The 20,707-nt window shown below is 40.6% G+C and overlaps 1 protein-coding gene across 3 annotated transcripts in view; it reads right to left on the bottom strand.

The window, feature by feature from the left end:
- CDK14 (cyclin dependent kinase 14) overlaps positions 1–12,244 on the bottom strand; it is a 564,290-nt gene extending 552,046 nt beyond the window's left edge. For 2 of the 3 annotated variants that reach the window (XM_055307508.1, XM_055307506.1), the window contains exons 1-2: positions 11,756–12,063; positions 4,334–4,365 (exon numbers count right to left, since the gene is read on the bottom strand). In XM_055307508.1, coding sequence (XP_055163483.1) covers positions 4,334–4,365; positions 11,756–11,846 — 123 coding nt within the window. In that variant the 5' untranslated portion in view covers positions 11,847–12,063. Of the gene's footprint in view, positions 1–4,333; positions 4,366–11,755 lie in introns of all 3 variants that reach the window. The other variant, XM_055307507.1, reaches the window with a different exon arrangement.
- Positions 12,245–20,707: the final 8,463 nt, after the last annotated feature.

The raw sequence follows: 20,707 nt of genomic DNA, 5'->3' as shown, positions 1-20,707 counted from the left end.
TGTCCCTAGGACACAAAAAATAAAATAGCTGGAAAATGCCAAAATATGTGTTGGCAACCCCTTCTACTTTGCAAACACAGAACAACTGACCAGAGAACAGAATAATTAGAAAACCTGTAAATGATCATTCATTTTTTTCCCAAACAAATAAGTGCTTAATTATCTGGGTTGCATATGATAAACAAACAAAACTCTTTGCATTTCAAAGGTTTATTTCAATCACTAGAATTTTTGTATGTCTCACTAAAGAGCCAAGCATAGTCAATCAATACTTTGTTCTAGCAATTCATCTGAGCTAAAATAACAAAGGCATGAAACAGAACAAAAACTACACAATTTAATCTTTTTTAATTTACACACAAGAACAATTCATAAATTGTGGCTTTAGACATTTCCAACTCTTTCTATACACATATGTTTTATACTTACTCGGAATTTTTTACTTCCAAAGTTCAAAAAGTTTTATGCGTAGTACTTTTACATTGGAGGAGATTAACTGTATTTTCCGAACTTTTGTATTTTAGGTCTCATTTTAAAACAAATCACTAAATAAAAAGATAAGATTCAAAAACTTCCCTGAAGTTAGAGTATAGAATTGTTCATTGGCATGGGGAAAACAGGACCACCAGGGGACATGGCCTATGACATCTACTAAGGACAAAAAGGGTAGAAAGAATTTGCAAAGTTCTGCAACTTCATATAATATAAAGATATCCTTATAAATGGTTAGTCTATCCACATCAAATATATAGGTTAAACCTATAGAACATAAAACAATTCCTATTTTAATCAGAGCCCAGATACACAACGAATGAAGTGCAAAATGATCGTCCTCTCCCCAAATATGATGGGTTTCAACAAAATTTCCTATTCCAACAAAATTGCCTGTTGTAAACATCCCTCCATACTTAACTTCCAAAGTGCTCATTCTCTCTCTACAACAAGCATTAGCATATCATTCCTGAATATAATTCCAGGCTGCTTATGAAAATTCACAGTCACAGTATTTCAGCCTATTTAAGAATGAACAAATAAATGTCTTTCAAATAGGTCCACATCTATTTTTCTCCTCTGTTCAAGGTCAAACATTTACACACATCCTACAGAAATCCTCTGTAGCAATCAGGGAGTAGCACACTAAACTCTAGCTCCAGGCACTCTAGAGGAGGCCACTCCTGGAGATTAAGAAGCCCTCTGCCCCATAAATACAGAGTAAGAAGAGAGTGGCCACACCTCGATGCATATCTAAGAAGCTGACCCAGCCTCGAGGTTTCAAGAGTCAAACCTTAACTAAATTACAACAGATTGGAGTCTCCCAATTGCAAGAGGAAAAACAGAAGACCAAAAAACAGTTCAAGAAAACTTCTAACACTGCAGTCTGAAGATGGTCATAAAACTTGGTAACTTCCTGTTTATTTAATCACAGACCTGATGCTCTTTTCTGAATTTTTTTTAAGATTTTATTTATTTTTTCATGAGAGAGAGAGGGAGAGAGGTAGAGACATAGGCAGAAGCAGAAGCAGGCTCCCTGCAGGGAGTCTGATGCAGGACTCTATCCCATGACCCCAGGATCACAATGTGAGCCAAAGTGAGACATTCAACCACTGAGCCACCCAGACGCCCATCTTTTCTGATAGTAAAACTGTAAGTTCGCGTTGATCACTATGTAGGATTTTATTTTACATTTAAAGACAGAAAACAACTTGAAGATGATCCTACCTATTCTTACAAATGAGAAAACTGAATGGCTAGAAACTGGTGAAGGAGAATCCACTTTGTCTAACATTCGGTCAACATTCTCTCTCCTTATTAGCAACAGATATATACTCATATTCATCAGGTATTTACTGAACGTTAAGATGTGCAAGACATCTGAGGGAATACAAAGCTGAATACAGTCATCCTCTGAAGGAATCTAAAAAGTGGTGAGTTTCAGGTAATATTTTCACCGTTTTAATAGGTAAATCATAACACAAAGCCTCAAGTGGAATTTTAGAGGAGTATCTTAAAGTTACCCTCTTTATAGCTCTAATTATTTCAAACTGAATCTTTCCTTCCTCTTTGTAGCCCTTCCAAATACAGAAAGTGATGTCACGGTGAGAACATAGGTAAAGAGAGGATGATGACGACAAAGACAAGGACAATGAAAATACCCTCTATGGGACACTTTTAATGTACCCATCACTATTCCATAACCTTTACATACTTAGCTTATTTATTCTGCCCAACAATCTTAGGAAGGAGATAAGTATTTCTAATTTACAAAAAGGTTTTGGAAAAAGTAAATCAATTGTCCCTGAAAGGGTAGTTGGGTTCAGGTTTACACTCAGGCAAGTCTTTACTACTACTGTCTCCTAAGTGTCTGACCCTGGCACTTTCCATAATTAACTGGAAGTTCCCTGGCCCCTCTGGACCTAAATTTCTCTATCTATGAAATGGTGAAACTGATCATGTGATTTCCAACATCTCTTCCAGGTATGCCATTCTGCGATTTACTAATTTGAGGTTTTTAACCAATCTCTTGTGGGGCAGAGGAAAGAAAAGAAAAAACTTTGTAAAAGCTAAGGAGAATTTTGCCCCAAATTACAAAATCCAGACCTTGGTGCAGAGGTTTCCGAGTAAAGGGTGGGTTGTCACAGGCTTGATATATCCTTAACTTTCATGTAGGTTCCAGTCTTAGATTTTTTTGAAAGCTAACCATAGCCATATGACAAAATAACATACAATTATTAACAATGGCACTTAAACTAAACAGGAGGTTTTTCAAATCCCTAATAATGATTAAGAGTCCTCTGTAAAAACATGGGAACATACCACATTATTGGTTACAAGCAAAAAAGCAGGATGTAATATATGGCTTATGTTTTTTGTTTCTAAACAAGGAGAATAAAGCAAGAGCATTCAACAGTGGTCGTAGCTAGATAATAGGATTGGGAGATCTTTCCTTCTCCTTTTCCTTTTTCTTTTTTATGTAAGCTTAAATTACCTCCATAATTAGAGAGGAGACTTTTCTTTACAAAGAGAGAAAAGGTGTCCAATATTCTCACACTGATTTCTTCTGAAAAGAAAATACTCTCCTAAAAACATCTCAGTAACACTGCAGAAATTCCAGAAATACAGGTTTAGAGGAGAACATCATTATTACCTACTGTAAATGAGGAAGAAAATAGTCCTCTATTGCTTCAGGTCTAGAATAACTAAGTTTTACAGGATGTTTCAGAACTACTGGTAGGGGAAGTTGCTTTGTAGTCCAGGGACATGTAGCTCCATAGAGCTGGGATCCAGGAAAAAAAAGAACAGGTGCAATAGACAAAGCAGCAGACCATGAGAGCCAAATGCCACTGGCCCCATCCAAAAATCCTGATCTGGAGCAGGCTCTCCCTGAGTGGTCCTACCCTGCCCCACCACCAACCACATGGTCAAAGGGACTTTCCATGAACACAAATGTCCGCACTTCTCTGCAGTACTACAGCAGAGGAACGACAGGTAGCATATTTCATGGAATCTGCAACTGTTAAACAACCACAACCAAACTAATCTATGCTTCATCAAGCTGCAGGATAAGCCCATTATGTATACGCTTCTGTGTTTTCTTATATACTCCGAATATGTGTGTGTGTATACATATACATACATACACATGCAAGTGGCCCAGTTTATAACACAGATCAATTACTGTTGCTCTGGATGGTGACAATGAAACACTTCACCCTATAGCACTCTTGAGAATATTTTGTAAACACATTGTTTCTCTGGTGATTCCCACTGATATTACAAAAAACTCAGGAAAGAATACAATTTAAAAATCACATTCAGAATGCTATTAACCACCTACAAACCCTCCGCCTCATCGGAACAGACTTTTCTGCTACTTTGTAGCAAGTAGATAAAGAGAGATCTGATATACAAAGAACAGGAACTGTCAGCTTCTCCTTTGGGAGTCTGAGAGACAATACGTGGCGTCAACATCACATCACACCCTGATTCAGAGGAGGGCTGCAGGGAGACATGACGCCCAACTCACCAACAGCTCCAGACTTGCCCTAAGCACCCTCCGCACACTGGGCTTCACCAGGACACTACCACCATTAAGAAGACAGCAACACAAAGGCCTGTGGGTATCTTTTGTTAATTTAAAAAGACATATTTCTGTTGATTGTTACCAAAATTCATTCGAATGATTACTTAAAAGTGAAAATAATATAATGTAAGTAAAGAGACGTCCTCTCTTTTTTTAAGGCATTTTTTTTCTCTAAGTGTGAAGTTGGCACCTATTACCTGTACCTGGCAGTAATTAAATACGTCTAACATTAGATAAAGAAATTTAACCTACCTCATCAAAGGTGGTGTCATCTTTCTTCAAAGCTATAAAATAAAAAGGGAAAGGAAAGAGTTATTGTGAAACATCTCAAAGAAACTAAACATCTAAGTCCCAGAAAACAGAAAGAAAACAAAGCAGTATGGTGTTTTCATTTCAGAAAGTAAAACTGTACCCCAACCTGAATAACAATGTTATGATACAAAAAGGAAAGCTGCAAATGAGACAGAGAATTGCACAGCATGCATCTTTGTGAAACACTTTCATAAATATGTAAATGGACAAGCCTCCCAAGTATGGAAAAAAAGTATGCATATCTTTCCCCTATCTCTTCTTTAGTAGGAAAAATGTTTTAATGAAAATATGAAGAATCAAAAAGTAATCTTAAAGAAATTTCCCCTTCAACTTCTGGGTTTTGAACATATATCATTATGCATGGTGTGTGGTCCTCCCAAACCAATTGGCAGGATGACACCCACTCTGCACAGTGCCCCGAATGACATTTTCATGCCGAGAAGTTTAAATATGGTGATGAAAGACTAAGCATGTAAAATAAGCACTGCAGAAACATAATTCAAACATTTCAACATGATCAATTTTATAACAAAGTATTACCAATGGAAACAATACATTCGGAATATTTTATAGGGGTTAGCAAATATTTAAATATGCATGGCTTCAGAATTGGAATTGTATTACTCTAAAAAGAAAGAGAAGTATTTCATGTGTTGCTGGCAAACACCAAGTTCCTTAAAACCTACAATTACTTAGAATGTTTCATATTAAGGAGAATGCACAAAGGAGCTAATTTTGCTGAAACCACTAGTTGGAGAAATGTTTCCAGTTTACAGAATTGTGCATAGGTGTTTACTTGTCTATACTAGACAGTTCTAGTAGGGATAGGAGAACTTGTGTAGCTCTTACTTGGAAAGCTATGTTCTGAACAAAAGCCATGGAAAGCAAATTAGGTTGGCAATTAAGCTCTGAGAGAAGTCATGTTCTTTTTTTTTTTTTAATTAAGATTTTATTTATTTATTCACAAGAGACACAGAGAGAGAGAGAGAGGGGCAGAGACACAGGCAGAGGGAGAAGCAGACTCCATGCAGGGAGCCCAACATGGGAATTGATCCTGGGACTCCAGGATCATGCCCTGGGCCAAAGGCAGGCTCTAAACCGCTGAGCCAACCAGGGATCCCCGAGAGAAGTCATGTTCTTAAACTGGAACTATCTTATCAGAGCTTATACTATATAGTCTAGCATCTTAAAAAGGATATTTTCTGTTTCATACTATAGATGTGGTTTTGGGAAGTTGAGGGAGATGAAGGTAGATTGAGGAAGATGAAATGTTTCTGAAAGTTTAATTCTTAGTTTTCCTCTCTTTTTTGCTTAAGACACTGATCTGTAATAAATTTCTCCACTTGTTCTATAAGAGGACAGCTTCTTCTGAATGAAAAATTAAAAGAAGCCCTTTCAAGTCTCAAATGACTTATTTTGTATTCAATTACTGACACACATTTTATTACGTATTTGCTTTAACTTATTTATATTAAGTCTAAAATAAGCTATTTCAATAGAAAGTTATTAAGAGCCTAGATGATACTTAATAGTTATATTTCAACTTAGAATGTAAAACTTCTAATCTAGAAAGCTTTCTTTAAATACCAGTCAATCGTGTTACTAAACTACAATCCTCCAATCCTCACTTCCCTCAAATCTAAGGTATGTCCTCTAATCAACATACTTGAGTAGTGATTCCTAGATAAAATATTAGTGAACTAAGTAAATACAGGCAAGCACCTTCAGTTCTTTTTGGAAAAAGAATTAGCTCATTGATTTCAAATACAAAGTAAATCACTGTACAGCCTCATACCTAGATCTTTTAACAAGGGCTAATGAAAAATTATGTGGCTGTCATGCAAGATGTGAGGTTAAAGCAGCAAGGCCTATAATTCACAGCACAAACTTTCTATATTTACCTTGGACATGATCAAAGTTCTCAAACTTAGTCGTGGATTTTCGTAAGCAAAGCATCCAATAAGAATTACAGTTGATACTATCCTTTGGGTAACTGCAAACACGAATGAAGACCCTCAAGCTAAGAGATGAGTAAAGCAAAAATGTAAAATGTCTTTGATATCTGGAAAGGACTATTTCCTTCTTGCCACCTAAGTCCTGCCAATTCCCTCACCACTCTAGATAACGGGGTGGGGTCTGAGGGCAAAAAGAGAAGGAAGAAATAGAAGAGGGAATTGCAGGTGATTTTCTAAAATATAAGGAGCAGGAAGCTAGATTCTCTCCCCTGCATTCTATTCTCAAGCCCAAGATACCATAGGGGAGAACATTTTAAGACACAAAAAATCTATGGCTTCACATAGATTGACACCTGATACATTTTCTTACAAATATTGAATCCTTGCCCTGAACAGCAGTTAACAGTAACAACAAAGGCCAATTAATGATGTCTTTGCCAAATATTCATCAGGTCATTGATGAATGAACTCTGACCTAAACAAGCACACAACATCTCATTATTGATTACTCTCCCTGATTGTCATTAATCATTTATGTAAATGTAAACTCACAATTGTCTTCAAAGATATCTTGGAATAGCAAGCATATTACATTTTTATGGGTTAACAAAGCGGTATATATTAAATCATTTGAGATAATCATATATTCGGGCAGCCCAGGTGGCTCAGCGATTTAGCGCCGCCTTCAGCCCAGGACGTGATCCTGGAGACCCGGGATCGAGTCCCACGTCGGGGCTCCCTGCATGGAGCCTGCTTCTCCCTCTGCCTGTGTCTCTGCCTCTCTCTCTCTCTCTCTCTCTCTCTCTCTCTCTCTTTCTCTCTCTCTCTTTGTGTGTGTCTCATGAATAAATAAAATCTTAAAAAAAAAAAAGAGCATCAGATATTCTATTCAGTCCTCTGCTCACACAGTGCTTCCCCTAGAAAGCTTTTCATGATCTCACCAAGACTAAAGTGGTGCCCCTCCTATGCTCTCCAACAGCAAATTATGCTAATCTTCCTGGTAAAATTTGTCACTCTATATTGTCAATGCTCATTCATTGGCCTGTCTTCTCTTAAAGCCCTTGAGGACTGGTAACAATGGCCACTGGATGTCAGCACAATATCTAGCACCTAGGAGGTACTCAATAATTATTTGTTGAGTCAATGAGTTCTACCTCAATGGCAAAACGATAGCCTCCAACATTCTGAGACACACTAAAGTTTTGGCATATCAACACCATACACTATTTTCTCTTATGAGAGAGTCATGGACATAAATTCCATTATGTAGTTTTCAAATTAAATTCTTTTTAAACTACGTTGGAAGATAACATGGTACTATACTTAAATTCTCTGGCTGAACTTTTACCCTAAAGAATGGACTTATCAAAAGACAGTGGACCCTACATTACACACTTTCAGCACAAGGTAACAAACCCCAAAATTCAGTGTAACCATAGCCTCTTTCTTTCATTCAGTTCTCCCACAAACTACATCTTTTAAAGAAATGGTATACATGGGGTCCATCTCAAATATCACAGAGTATAGACTTCCTTTCTCTGAGTTAACCTAAAGAAGCATGAAGAAATGCATTCATATGAATATGAAGAAATGCCAGTTTGACATTAATCTTATACCAGATATTACAGAAAGCCTTCCTCCTGCTAGGCTGTCATTCAAAAATTAAAAGAAAGAAGGAAAGGAAAAGGATTTTAATAAAAACTTTTTAACAACTGAGTTCCCATTTGTCATTATTTATGCTAACCAAAATTTAAAAGAAAAAAAAAAGTGAGACAACTACAGTAGTTCCTAAATAAATGACACACTGACACTACTTAGCAGAAAACGATAAACACTCACCACTGAAATCAGTGGATGACTTTGAAATCCAATTACACCCATCTTATAAAAGAACTGTAAATATTATAGTCACTTTCTGGCAGATGTCATAAATTAGAGTGCTATGGCTTGAAAGCGAACATGTTTTATTAGACCTTATATAATACAGTAATCTCAAATCAGCTGAATCTGGGATGGGTAGTGATAAAGTTGGTGTGTTTATTCATGTGTGAATAAATTAAACATTAGCATTACCACTTTTATACAGTCAAAATTATTATTAATAATAACCATTGAATAGCACATACTTTCAAAAGTTATCCTCATTTTCTATAGATGAATGATTAATTTCTCATAGCCAAACAATAATATTTATTTTACCATAAAACAAGCTACACTTTTGAATCATACCAGAAAAGCAAAATTCAGTCAGTATGTTTACTTCAAAACCATCATAGGTTGGTTAAAGGGAATGAATATATTGAGATGTTGGATTATGCAACAAGAATAAACCATTCAGGGATGCCTGGGTGGCTCAGCGGTTGGGCGCCTGCCTTCAGCCCAGGGCGTGATCCCACAGACCAGGGATTGAGTACCACGTCTTTGGGCTCCCTGCATGGAGTCTGCTTCTCCCTCTGCCTGTGTCTTTGCTTCTCTCTTCTGTGGGTCTCTCATTAATAAATAAATAAAATCTTTTTTAAAAAAATTTTTTTAAAGAATAAACCATTCACTCTTTGATCTCCTCCTTAAGTATCAATGAAGAAAGGAGGATGATGGGGGAATAAACAGACATGGGAAGGGAGAACCCCCAGTATTACACTAGATACTTTATGTATCCTACCTGATTTATTCTTCACAACAACCTTAAGAAAATTGATACATGTGGACTCTGGGGTTTGTGGATACTCCACTAGTTGCCCAAAGCACATAGCAAGCTCAGAAAACAGGGTTCAAATCCAGACCAGACTAACTCCAAAACCCACTCAGTTTTTGTACTGTAAAGTCAGTAGCCACTTCCCTTCTCTTTCTTCCCACCTAGAAGATCAATTATGTCAATATGATGTGATCACCAATAATGATAGTAACACATTATGAACATCTACTGAGACTGCCCTACATACCATACAGGACATGATATGCATTATTCCACCGAGTGCCAATAACAAAACTGAGTTGCACGTGAAAAACTGAAGCTCAAAAGTTGAGGGACCTGTCCAAGGTCACATAGCTACAAGTGGCAAGATGGGAAATCCCCAGTGGTCTAACACACACAGCCCACACCCTTAATCTATTCACTATATAATTTCGTATTAAAAACTCACTTCAGGGGATCCCTGGGTGGCTCAGGGGTTGACCGCCTGCTGATCCTGGAGTCCCGGGATCAAGTCCCACATCAGGCTCCCGGTGCATGGAGCCTGCTTCTCCCTCTGCCTATGTGTCTCTCTCTCTCTCCCTCTCTCTCTGTGTCTCGAATGAATGAATGAATGAATGAATGAATAAATAAATAAATAAAATACTTTTAAAAATAAAAACTCAATTCAGCAGCCTCGAGTACCTTAACATCTTTACATCATCGAACTGATTTTATTGCTTTTTAATCTTGCAAATAAATCATTAAGAAAACACAAAGAAAACAAAGATTCATTTTTCTGTAATCCCACTTCCTATATGCCTTGGGTTTGCTATACAAGCATAACCACATACAATCTCTTCACCTCCTTTTACAGTATTCCAGAATGAGAGTCACTATTCAGAATCATGACCCTCTATCAATACAAGAAATAATCAGTTATGTCCACTGCACTCTACTGTTTCTGAGAAGGAGGAAGTAAAATCTACTAGATATTTTAACAAGTGTTGGAATCAAAAGGAGTTTCACATCACTAAGTCTCAGTAAGCTAGGAAATCCAATTAACTGTAATACCCCATTTGCCGGCATTGTAGTTAATCCAAATTTTACTGATTGTCGATCAAAATCCTGAATTTGCTTAAACATAAGGAATTTTTAAATTAATGTCTTTGGTTTCTTACTGAGATTCAACTGCAATGAATTATTTAACACAAAACTGGAAGGGCTCCAACAGAGTCATTAGCATTAGTAAATATACAGTTAATGTGTTTTAGAACAAGACTTAATGGACTCCAGAACCTGCTACCTCTATGATGGTTTGGGTCCCCACCGAACTACCTCCCTAAAAATGTACACCAACTCAACACACCTTGCTCTCTCTCTCACATTCTCCTTGGCTTCAAACTTCATTTGCATCACTAAGTAAAAGTGAAACTGCAAATATCCAATACACGTAATAAGTAAAACCAGGATTAAATACTGGTTTCACACCATAACTTTATAGTCATTTGGGGAAAGATTTTGTATACCAATAGGAAATTGTAAGTAAAAGACAACAAAGAAAACGAGGCTAAATTTTTAATCTATATTTTCTCTTACTTGAACAAAGTTTGCATATTTTGGAGTGCACTTCTATGATGATTTTTTAAAGGAAGGGATGGAAGGATGACTACAATACTCATATGCACCCAAGGGTTTATTTTAAAGAATTAAGTACCTTGTGCTTAATTTCCATTAACACCTTCATTAACATGGATGACATGTTAAACAAGTGAAACAAAGGCTAGAAGGTTTCTTAGGGAATCTGAGGGGTTATTTTTAGTGCTTGCATGATTTTCCTCCTGAAAACAGTTACCTATACAAATGAAAGTCACAATGTTAGGAAAGAGCAGCTACCGTCTTCAGGTTCAGAGCGGTTTTCTATGGCCAACCCTAAAAGGCTGACAAACCCATTCCGCATAATAGTGTTGTCACCCTGTTATGGTCTGTGACATGGATTCATTCTTAAATATCCTAAACATTTCTCAGTCGGTTTTCATTTGTAGATTGGTTGGTTGGTTGGTTGAAAGACAATAGCTCCGGAGATGTAGCAAATGTAAGAAGTTCGGGAGACTCTTTCCTAAATGTTCGGAGAAGTTCACAGCGCGCATTTTATTTGCTGCAATGGAAAGATCCGGAGAGCTCGGGACGGAACAGCCAAATCTCGCCTTCGAGGACCCGAAGTACCGAACAAAAGGTCCCAAGGTAGCTGTCCCACTTCCCTTTAGCTTGGATGGGTTAAACAATACCAAGGCACGGCTCAGCGTTTCACCAGCTTCCAAGGCTGAATTACTGACTAAACACCTCCGGAGCAAAGCCTCCGCAAAAAAAAAAAAAAAAAAAAAAAAAAAAAAATCAAAAAAAATAGCCAGTGACCTAGGCGGGCGCGCAGCCGGGAGCGCAGCGGGGCCCGGGGCGTCCCGTCGCCTGCCCGCCGCGGCGCGAAAGCCCGAGCGCTAGAGGCGAGGAGAGGGGACCCAAGTCGGAGGCTTGCGACCCTCCACCAGCGAGCCCCCAGACCCGGAGGGAGAGGGTGTCTCCCTGCGCCCCCGCACCGCTCGCCCCGCCGTGCGCCCGCTCGCAGCGCACCCTCGCCCTCGCCCTCGCCCGCCGCGGCCGCAGCGGAGGCGCCCGGAGCGCGGGGAGGCGGGGCCGGCGCCCGAGGCCACCGCCGGCTGCCCGGGGCCGCGCGCCACTCACCGAGGCGGCTGAAACTCTCGGACAAAGTTCTCCGCAACTTCTTCATCTTGCCGATCTTCTCGGCCGGCTGCGGCTCAATGAGGTCGCACATCGGGGCGACGCGGGGCTCCGGCAACTTCCCCGAACTGGTCCAGAGCGGAGCGCAGACAACGGCGAGGGCGCGCGGCAAGGGGAAGGCGGCGCCTCGGCCTCGGCCTCCGCCTCCGCCTCCGCCTCCCTCCGCCTCCCTCCGCCTCCTCCTCCTCCTCGGGCCGGGCTCGGGCGGCGGCGGCGGCGGCGGCGGGCTGCAGGCTCGGCGCGGGCCTGGGCCGCGGCTGGCCGGGCGGGGGCGATCTACGTGGTGCCGGGGGCCCCGCGCCGCGCCGCCCGCCTCATTTTCCCTCCTTTGTAACCCGGAGCCGCGCGGCCGGAGGCGGGGCGGGGGCCGGCCGGGAACGGGGTGCGGGACGCGGGGGTCGCCGAGGGCGCGGGGCGCGGGGCCCGGGCGGGGAGAAGTTCTCAGCCCCGACTTTCGGGCATCGGCGAGAAAGAGCCGCGCGGCGCGGAGCCGCCGCCCGCAGCGCCCCGCCCCGCCCCGCCCCGCCCTCCCTGGGCAGGGGACCCCGAGCGCCGGACCCCAACGGGACCTCGGCCCCCGGCTCCGAGCCCGCCTCGGCGACGGGCCTCCCCGCCCGGCTCGCGCCCCCGCGCGCCCCCTCCCGGCCGCCCCCGCCGCGCCCCGCCCCGCCCGCGCGCTCCAGCACCGGCCCGCCGAGGGCCTCGAACGCGCAGCGCTGCGAGCCGACTGGGCGCTCGGGCTCACGCCGCGGGGAGGCCCCCGCCCACGGGGTCGCTTATGGGAGTGGTTCCCCCCCCCGCCACGAACGCGCGTGAAATGAGCGAGGCGTTGGGGGCGGGGTGGCCGCCACCGCTGCCTCTGGGTCACGGGAATGGAAAGGAAAGGCCCGGGGACCACTGAGGTTGGGCGGCGACTCCCCCCCTCCCCCCCCCCCCAGTTTGCCAAGAAGGCTGGGAAGTGAAAGATCCGAAGGGAAAAGTGGGCCGTTTTTTTAAGGGGACTCAAGTGCAAAGGTGCAAGCGTCGACTGCCATCCCCCCGAGGCAGGGCTGATGCTGCTTTCTTCGCCCCGTGCCAGCCTGCGCGGCTGATGGGAACGTGCATGCAGCTAATTTCTGATATGAAAACCCAGGGCCATAGTCCATAGCAAACAAAGTCCTTCGTCTCTTTGCCAATTTTAGAATATATTTCCAAACTGGAAGACTTGGAGGCCGAAAAGATTCTGACCTCCTCTTCCCCCACCTCAAAAAATAAATCTTAAAAAGGAGGGGGGTGGGGGTGAGAGAGGCTTTACGAAAATCCCAGAACAAACAGTTCAGGCAGCAAACACACATCTTCTTCATTCTATTAAAACGTGGTGCAGCTAGGGCTCCGCGTTCAGTCTCCCAGGGGAGAGAGAAGGAAAATGGGGGAGGGCAGAATGTTGATTTGGGGCCAGCAAACTCCTTATGAATAGAAATTTAGTAATCTTGAGTCATCCGGCTGTGTAAGTAATAAGAGCTTGTGAGCGTGTGACAATGCTGTTTGGTTTAAAGGAAGTTTTGGGGAGTTTGTGTTTTGTTAAAAGATTTTTATCTTGAAACAAAAACTAGCCCCCTGCCTTCCTTAAATTGTGAGATAGAACACTTCGATTTGTTCTGCTTTGCACCGAGCACGTTATAGGGTCTTGATAGATTGCTGCTGATAAAAGACAGGAAGTTAAGCCAAGTGGGCAGCAAAAAGGAGGGTGGGGAATTCATCAAGAAAGTCAGTATGAGTAAAAATGCAAGGATGTTGGGTCCTAGTGACCATATTTAGATATTACAGACAGCACCAAGTATGTCCTCAGACAGGAAAAAGTTTGACTTTTACCACTTCCTGGGGTTAGTTAGGGAGAAAGTTATCAGCAGCTATGAATGAAAAGACAAAAAGCAACCAATCGGAAGACTTAAGGATTCTATCTACGAGTCAACAAAGATGAAGAAAGTTATGAATTTAATAAACTTTGACTACTATATGTCTGTGGCTATCCTATTCACTCGGACAATAACTATTTCATATAGTAAATAAATACACATATACGGGGATCCCTGGGTGGCTCAGCAGTTTAGCGCCTGCCTTTCGGGCAGGGTGTGATCCTGGAGTCCCGGGATCAAGTCCCACATCAGGCTCCCTGCGTGGAACCTGCTTCTCCCTCTGCCTGTGTCTCTGCCTCTCTCTCTCTCTCTCATGAGTAAATTTAAAAAATAAAAATAAATAAATATATAGATTCTCCATTCAACCTCCCTAGTATTTACTATTCCCAAGTTTTTAAAAGGTCAACTTCTGCTTGAATAAATCATGGTATGTGCAAACAACGGTATACCACGTAAACATTTTTTAAATGAGATAAAGGAATATGTATTTATGTATAAATATGTCTAAAGTAAGTGAATAAAACAATCAACAAAAATATTAATCATTAACTCATTTGTGGGAGGAGATATACATATGTTTCTAGGTACATAGAAAACTTCTCTAGGGACATGTGGGTGGTTCAGTGGTTGAGCGTCTTCCTTCGGCTCAGGAGTGATCCTGGAGTCCCGGGATCGAGTCCCACATCGGACTCCTTGCAGGGAGCCTGCTTCCCCCTCTGCCTCTCCTCTGTGTCTCTCATGAATAAATAAATAAAATCTTTAAAAAGAAAAATAAAATAACATTTCTCTAAAGGGGCAGGACCTGGGTGGCTCAGTGGTTGAATGTCTGCCTCTGGCACAGGGCATGATCCCAGAGTCCTGGGATCGAGTCCCACATCAGGATTCTAGAAGGGAGCCTGCTTCTCCCTCTGCCTATGTCTCTGCCTCTGTGTGTGTGTGTGTCTCATCAATAAATAAAAATTTAAAAAAAAAAACTTAAAAAAATTATCCGAAAAAACACAGGGACACTTGGGTGGCTCAGCTGTTTAAGCATCTGACTCTTGATTTAGGCTCAGGCCATGATCTCAGTGTCATGGGATGGAGCCCTGTATAGGACTCCCCACTCAGCATGGAATCCCTTTGAGATTCTTTCTCTCTTCCTCTCCTGCCCTTCGCGCACATTCTCTCTCTTTCAAATAAATGAATAAAATCTTTAAGAAATAAATAAGTAAAAATTTAAAGAGAACCAAGAGTCATTAAATATGGATATCCAGAATAGAATGTTCCCTTTACCCTTTATACCTTTAAGTATAATTTGAATGTTTTACCCCAAGAATGCATTACTTATAAATACTAATAACAATACTAACTTAAAACATAATAGTATTTACTTCATTTTTATCTATCCCATTCCAAAACTTCAGCTTTCCCACCTTCAAAAAAAAACTTCACCTAATTACAATAGCATACCTAATAGGAGAGACAGTAATGGACCAAATAAACCTTATCAAATATGAATAACCAACTTTCCATTATATGCTTAATAATTTCCTTTGTTGGTTATATGTTAAAAATGGTTAATTTTGCAAAAAACTGACACAAAGAAGGAAATGTTTAACTGGATGCTTTTAAAATGTGTACACTTATAGGATTCAACTCTTTACACAGTTATTTGTTTCACAATATGTCTTCATCCTAGATTGTAAGTTCACTGAGGGCAGGGACCCTAGATACAAAAGTACAATGTCTATTTCATAGTGGATGTAAATTAAATATCAAATGAGTATAGAATGTATTGCTGCCACTGAGAAGTGATGTGTTGTCCTCAGAAACAAAGATGACTATCCAGCATCTGTGTGGCATATGTATTTTCAGTAGGAGGATGGGTCTGTGCCAGTTCTCCATCTGAACTTCTGGTTCACAAGGTTATGGTTTTGGCTGGCCTGAATTAAAGGTGCAGTATCTGAGTACAAACAGATAAGCTTACCTAGATACTGAACCCAGCATGAGTTGACCTTAATCAAACTCATCAATTAAAGCATGCATATGTATTGATTAGACATTGAGTAGTAGCAACAGTGGCTAAAGATCTACCACTAGCGGGTTCTAGATCCAACTCTTAAGTGTTGTGTGGCCTTAGGTAACTAAGTGACATAACCACTTTCTTTTTTCTTTTTTAAAGATTGTATTTATTTATTCATAGAGACATGGGGGGGGCGGGGGCAGAGACACAGGCAGAGGGAGAAGCAGGCTCCATGCAGGGAGCCCAACGTGGGACTCGATCCTGGGTCTCCAGGATCACGCCCAGGGTTGCAGTTGGCGCTAAACAGCTGCGCCACTGGGGCTGCCCCATACCCACTTTCTTACCTATAAAATGACGGGCTTGAACAGCTGAACTCTAAAGTTATTCATAGCTGCCAAATTCTGATTTTAAGTTGAATGGTGAAATCTCTCCTCTCGCAGCTTACGTACTAAAAGGCAGACATATTAATGAGGAGTAATTAACATGTAAGTAAGATGGAAAAATACAATCAACAAAAATTATGTGAAATTTAAGATACATTATTTCTAGTTCTGTTATACATAAATCATGCTTTTATTATAAATGGATCTCATCCATATAAGAAAAAAAGCAGGCTAATATGCTAGCAGTAAATTTTAAGGTAATGAATCCTAATCCAAATAAGATGAAATACAGAGAATTTGATTAGAATCTAGAATCCAGCAAAAGCAGAAACAGATTCACTGACCCAAAACAGTATGAAAAGATATTATCAGTAAAAGAAAAAAAATCCATGAAACAAGGATGCCAAGTATGTGGGGAATAGAGTTGGAAAGTGAAGTTAAAGAGAGAAAATGTATGTTTATTAATGTAAAATTTTAGAATTTAGCCAAAGGGTAAATAATAAGACATATAAGCAGGTTATAATTATTAAAGTGGTAGAAATTTACATAATTAAATATCTTCTTAGAAATCTAAACAGTCACCCTAGTTAATTATTTTTAGGATCAAATATTATTCTCCTTTTTTTTAACATATCTAGCAGGAACTGAAGTAGTACAAGGTTAAGTGACTTATACCAAGTTCCCAGTGAGTTATAGTGAAACCGGTACATGGAATCCGAAACTCTTGTCACCAACTTTTATGTTCCAATTGTTGGATAATATCTAGCCTTATGTGTTCCTTTCTCTCTCTCTCTCTCTCTCTCTCTCTCTCTTTCTCTTTTCTTTTTACATAGAGCAAATTAAAATAAAAAAGGGAAGGGAAATGGAAGTTTGCAGAAACCAGTGTATTCACACTCAGGTAAGTGGAGCCCCCCATCTTCCCCTTTCCCTATTCTGTCAGCCATCCATTGCCTAGTGACTCCTAATTTCAATCCTTTTTACATTTTCAGAATCACTCACTGTTGCCACAAACCTCCAAGCTTGTGCAGAAATAAGACCTATATTTGTCTGATTATCTGGTTGTCTATATTTGTTCATCATATATTCAAGAGACCTAGGGACCGAAGTAATTGATCTACTTACAAATGGCCGTAGTAAGAACAAAGAAGCTGCCCAAACATCCAAATAACGTCAAGTATAAGTTAGCTCTGAACAGTTTTGAAGAAAATAAACTATCAGCACTGAAATACTGGTAAATTGCCCTGTCCTATTAAACCATGCTTAATGGGATGATCAACGGTTGGGTGTCTGCCTTCAGCTCAGGGCGTGATCCTGGGGTCCCCGGATCGAGTCCCACATCGGGGCTCCTTGCAAGAAGCCTGCTTCTCCCTCTGCCTGTGACTCTGCATCTGTCTCTGTGTCTCTCATGAATAAATAAATAAAATCTTTAAAAAATTAAAATAAACCATGCTTAAATAAATATTAATGTTACTTCATTCCTGTTTTCTATTATTATATATTTTGCACAATGTAAGTCCATATAAGAAAATACCAACCACCATTTCTAAGATACAAGTCATTTAATGAAAAAAAATGAAAAAAAAAAGTCATTTAATGAGGCCCTTCGATGTTTGTGTGTGTGATACAGATGTGTCATTAAGAAAGGGTCCCCATTTATGACTGTCATCAATTTCAATGCATCATGTTCCATATCCATCAGAAATAAATTTCAGGGACTAGTCCTGTAATTGAACTCCAGATATGGATGTGAAAGTGGTCAGAAGCCAATGTTTTAGGGAATCAAAACCTTATGCCTTTGGTCAGTCCAGAAAAGTCCTGTTAGGAGTAATTAAGTTCAGAAATGCAGCTCTTTTATCAAAAGCATCCTAATCTTTCTTTCCAAGGCCCATGACAATTCATGCATTCATATGCTTATTCTAATCAAGTGCTTATAAGCCAGAAAAAGTGTCCATAGGATAATTATATGGATGGTATTATCAGACATATCACATTCCCTAGCTAAACTATTTATTTATTTATTTATTTATTTACTTACTTACTTACTTACTTATTTATTTTAAGATTTTATTTATTCATGAGAGACACAGAGAGAGAAAGAGGCAGAGACACAAGCAGGCTCCATGCAGGGAGCCCGACATGGGACTGGATCCCAGGTCTCCAGGATCACACCCTGGGCTGCAGGTGGCGCCAAACCGCTGCGCCACTGGGGCTGCCCTATTTATTATTTTTAAATGTAATTAAAATACTTATGGTTTTATAATGGGCCATAAATTGATGATCTCATTTTAACCTATACTATTCTAAGAGACATTATCATTATCACTATGTTACACAGGAAAATGGGCCTAGAGATACCAAGAGACCACCCCCAAAATCATTACATAGCTTTCAGTTTTAGATTGAGACAGAGTTTGGTTACCAAAAACTTTTCTTTTATAAAACATTTTTGGGGATGTCCGGGGGACTAAACGGTTGAGCGTCTGCCTTCAGCTCAGGGCGTGATCCCGGGATTCGGGATCAAGTCCTACACTGGCCTCCCTGCATGGAGCCCGCTTCTCCCTCTACTTGTGTCTCTGCCTCTCTGTGTTTCTCATAAATAAGTAAATAAGATCTTTAAAATATATATATATAAGCATTTTTGTAGCATGATATATGACATTTTCTTCTTCCTTTGCTATACTTTGGGTAAAATTAGGATTGTCCTTATTGTATAGAAAGGAGCTTTTCTGAAGCAGAGAAAGTTCAAGAAACTGGCCAAACTCAAGCAGGTTAAAGGATGGATCAAAGCTCCTAAATCCCAATGTTGTATTTTGTTGTTTCCTACCTTACGGGAAATATTAAAAGTATGGTGCTGGAAGATAATACAACCGACTTTGAAAAAGAGGCTCCTTTCTACTCTAATTGGTGTTTGTAAAAGAACTAAACATTCCAAAACTATCACTTGGGCCATTACAGCATGTGTCAGAGTAATGGATTAATAAAATGCAATTTGGTTATAACTAATATTTAATACAAAATTCCTCACCTATGAGAATAGTCATATTAGGGTTATTTGGTGTCTTATTCTGTTTGGGCTGCTATAAATGGAATGCCATACACTGGGTGGCTCTTAAACAACAGAAATTTATTTCCCACAATCCTGGAGGCTGAAAGTCTGAGATCAGGAAGCCAGCATGGTGGATGTCAGGTGAGAACTCTCTTCCAGATTGGAGATGGTCAACTTCTCACCGAGCTCTCACATTGCAGAAGGGGTGAGGAAGCTCCCTGGGGCATCTTTTAGGGCACTAATCTCATTCATGAGAGCTTCATCCTCATAACCTAGTCATCTCCCAAAGATCCTCCAAATACCATCACATTGCGGATTAAGTTTCAACGTATGAATTGGGGAGGACACAAACAATCTGTAGCACTGGGGAAGCATTTTCAAAGGATCATTCTAGAACATCCTAGGCAGGGACTGGGGAGGCAAGAGGAGGAAGAGGCACGTGTCGATTGAAAAAACCTCCAACATGATTCTGGTACAACCCCCACCAAGTAAGAATCGTTGATTTAGTCCCTTAGATAACAACATGATGGTAGTTATTTGATGAAAATCAGATAAAGAAGACCACATAGAAATATTTATGGAGGGCAGCCCCGGTGGCGCAGCGGCTTAGCGCCGCCTGCAGCCTAGGGCATGATCCTGGAGACCCTGGATCAAGTCCCACGTCAGGCTCCCTGCATGGAGCCTGCTTCTCCCTCTGCCTGTGTCTCTCTGCCTCTCTCTCTCTCTCTGTGTCTCTATGAATAAATAAATAAATAATCGTAAAAAAAGAGAGAGAGAGAGAAATATTTATGGAGCATAAGACAGTAAGGTTGGAGAGATAACATCCTAGGTGTGTTTCAAATGGCAAAAAAGAAAACAGAGTTAGAAACCAGAAGATATTCTCAGTTCCAGAAACTTCTGTAATGACCTATATAGCATCACAAATCCTTTGCTTTCTCAGCTATAAATGAGAAATAGACAATTATCCTGGTCCTTCCCACCTACAAAATTAAGAAATCATCATCTTTTCCTAATCAAGTATATTTAATTTCTTCTAACTAGAAACCAAGAAAACAGAAATTGGCCAATAGACTTAAACAGAAAGGATTGAGAGAATCAGTTTCCAGTACTATCTCTATTTTCTTATCATAAGCAAGTAATTTCACTTGTCTTCACTTGGATAATTATCAAATGCTGCTTTTTTTAATTTTTTATTTTGTTTTCAAGTTTTTGTTTATTTTTAAAAAGATTTTATTTATTAATGAGAGACAGAGAGAGGGAGAGAGGGAGAGGGAGAGAGAGAGAGGCAGAGACACAGGCAGAGGAGGAGTAGGCTCCATGCAGGGAGCCCAATGTGGGACTCGATCCCGGGACTCCAGGATCACGCCCTGAACCACTGAGCCACCCAGGGATCCCCTCAAGTTTTTGCTTAAATTTGAGTTAGTTAACATAAAGTGTAATATTAGTTTCAGGTGTACAATATAGTGATTCATCACTTCCATACGTCACCCAGTGCTCATCATGACAAGTGCGCTCCTTGATCCCCATCACTTATTTCACCCATCCCCCACCCACCACCCCTCTGGTAAC

This window comes from Nyctereutes procyonoides, unplaced genomic scaffold, assembly GCF_905146905.1.
Source record: "Nyctereutes procyonoides isolate TBG_1078 unplaced genomic scaffold, NYPRO_anot_genome, whole genome shotgun sequence".
In the NCBI taxonomy this organism is placed as follows: domain Eukaryota; kingdom Metazoa; phylum Chordata; class Mammalia; order Carnivora; family Canidae; genus Nyctereutes; species Nyctereutes procyonoides.
Note: the sequence above shows the minus strand (reverse complement) of the source record. Positions and strands in the feature narration are given on the sequence as shown.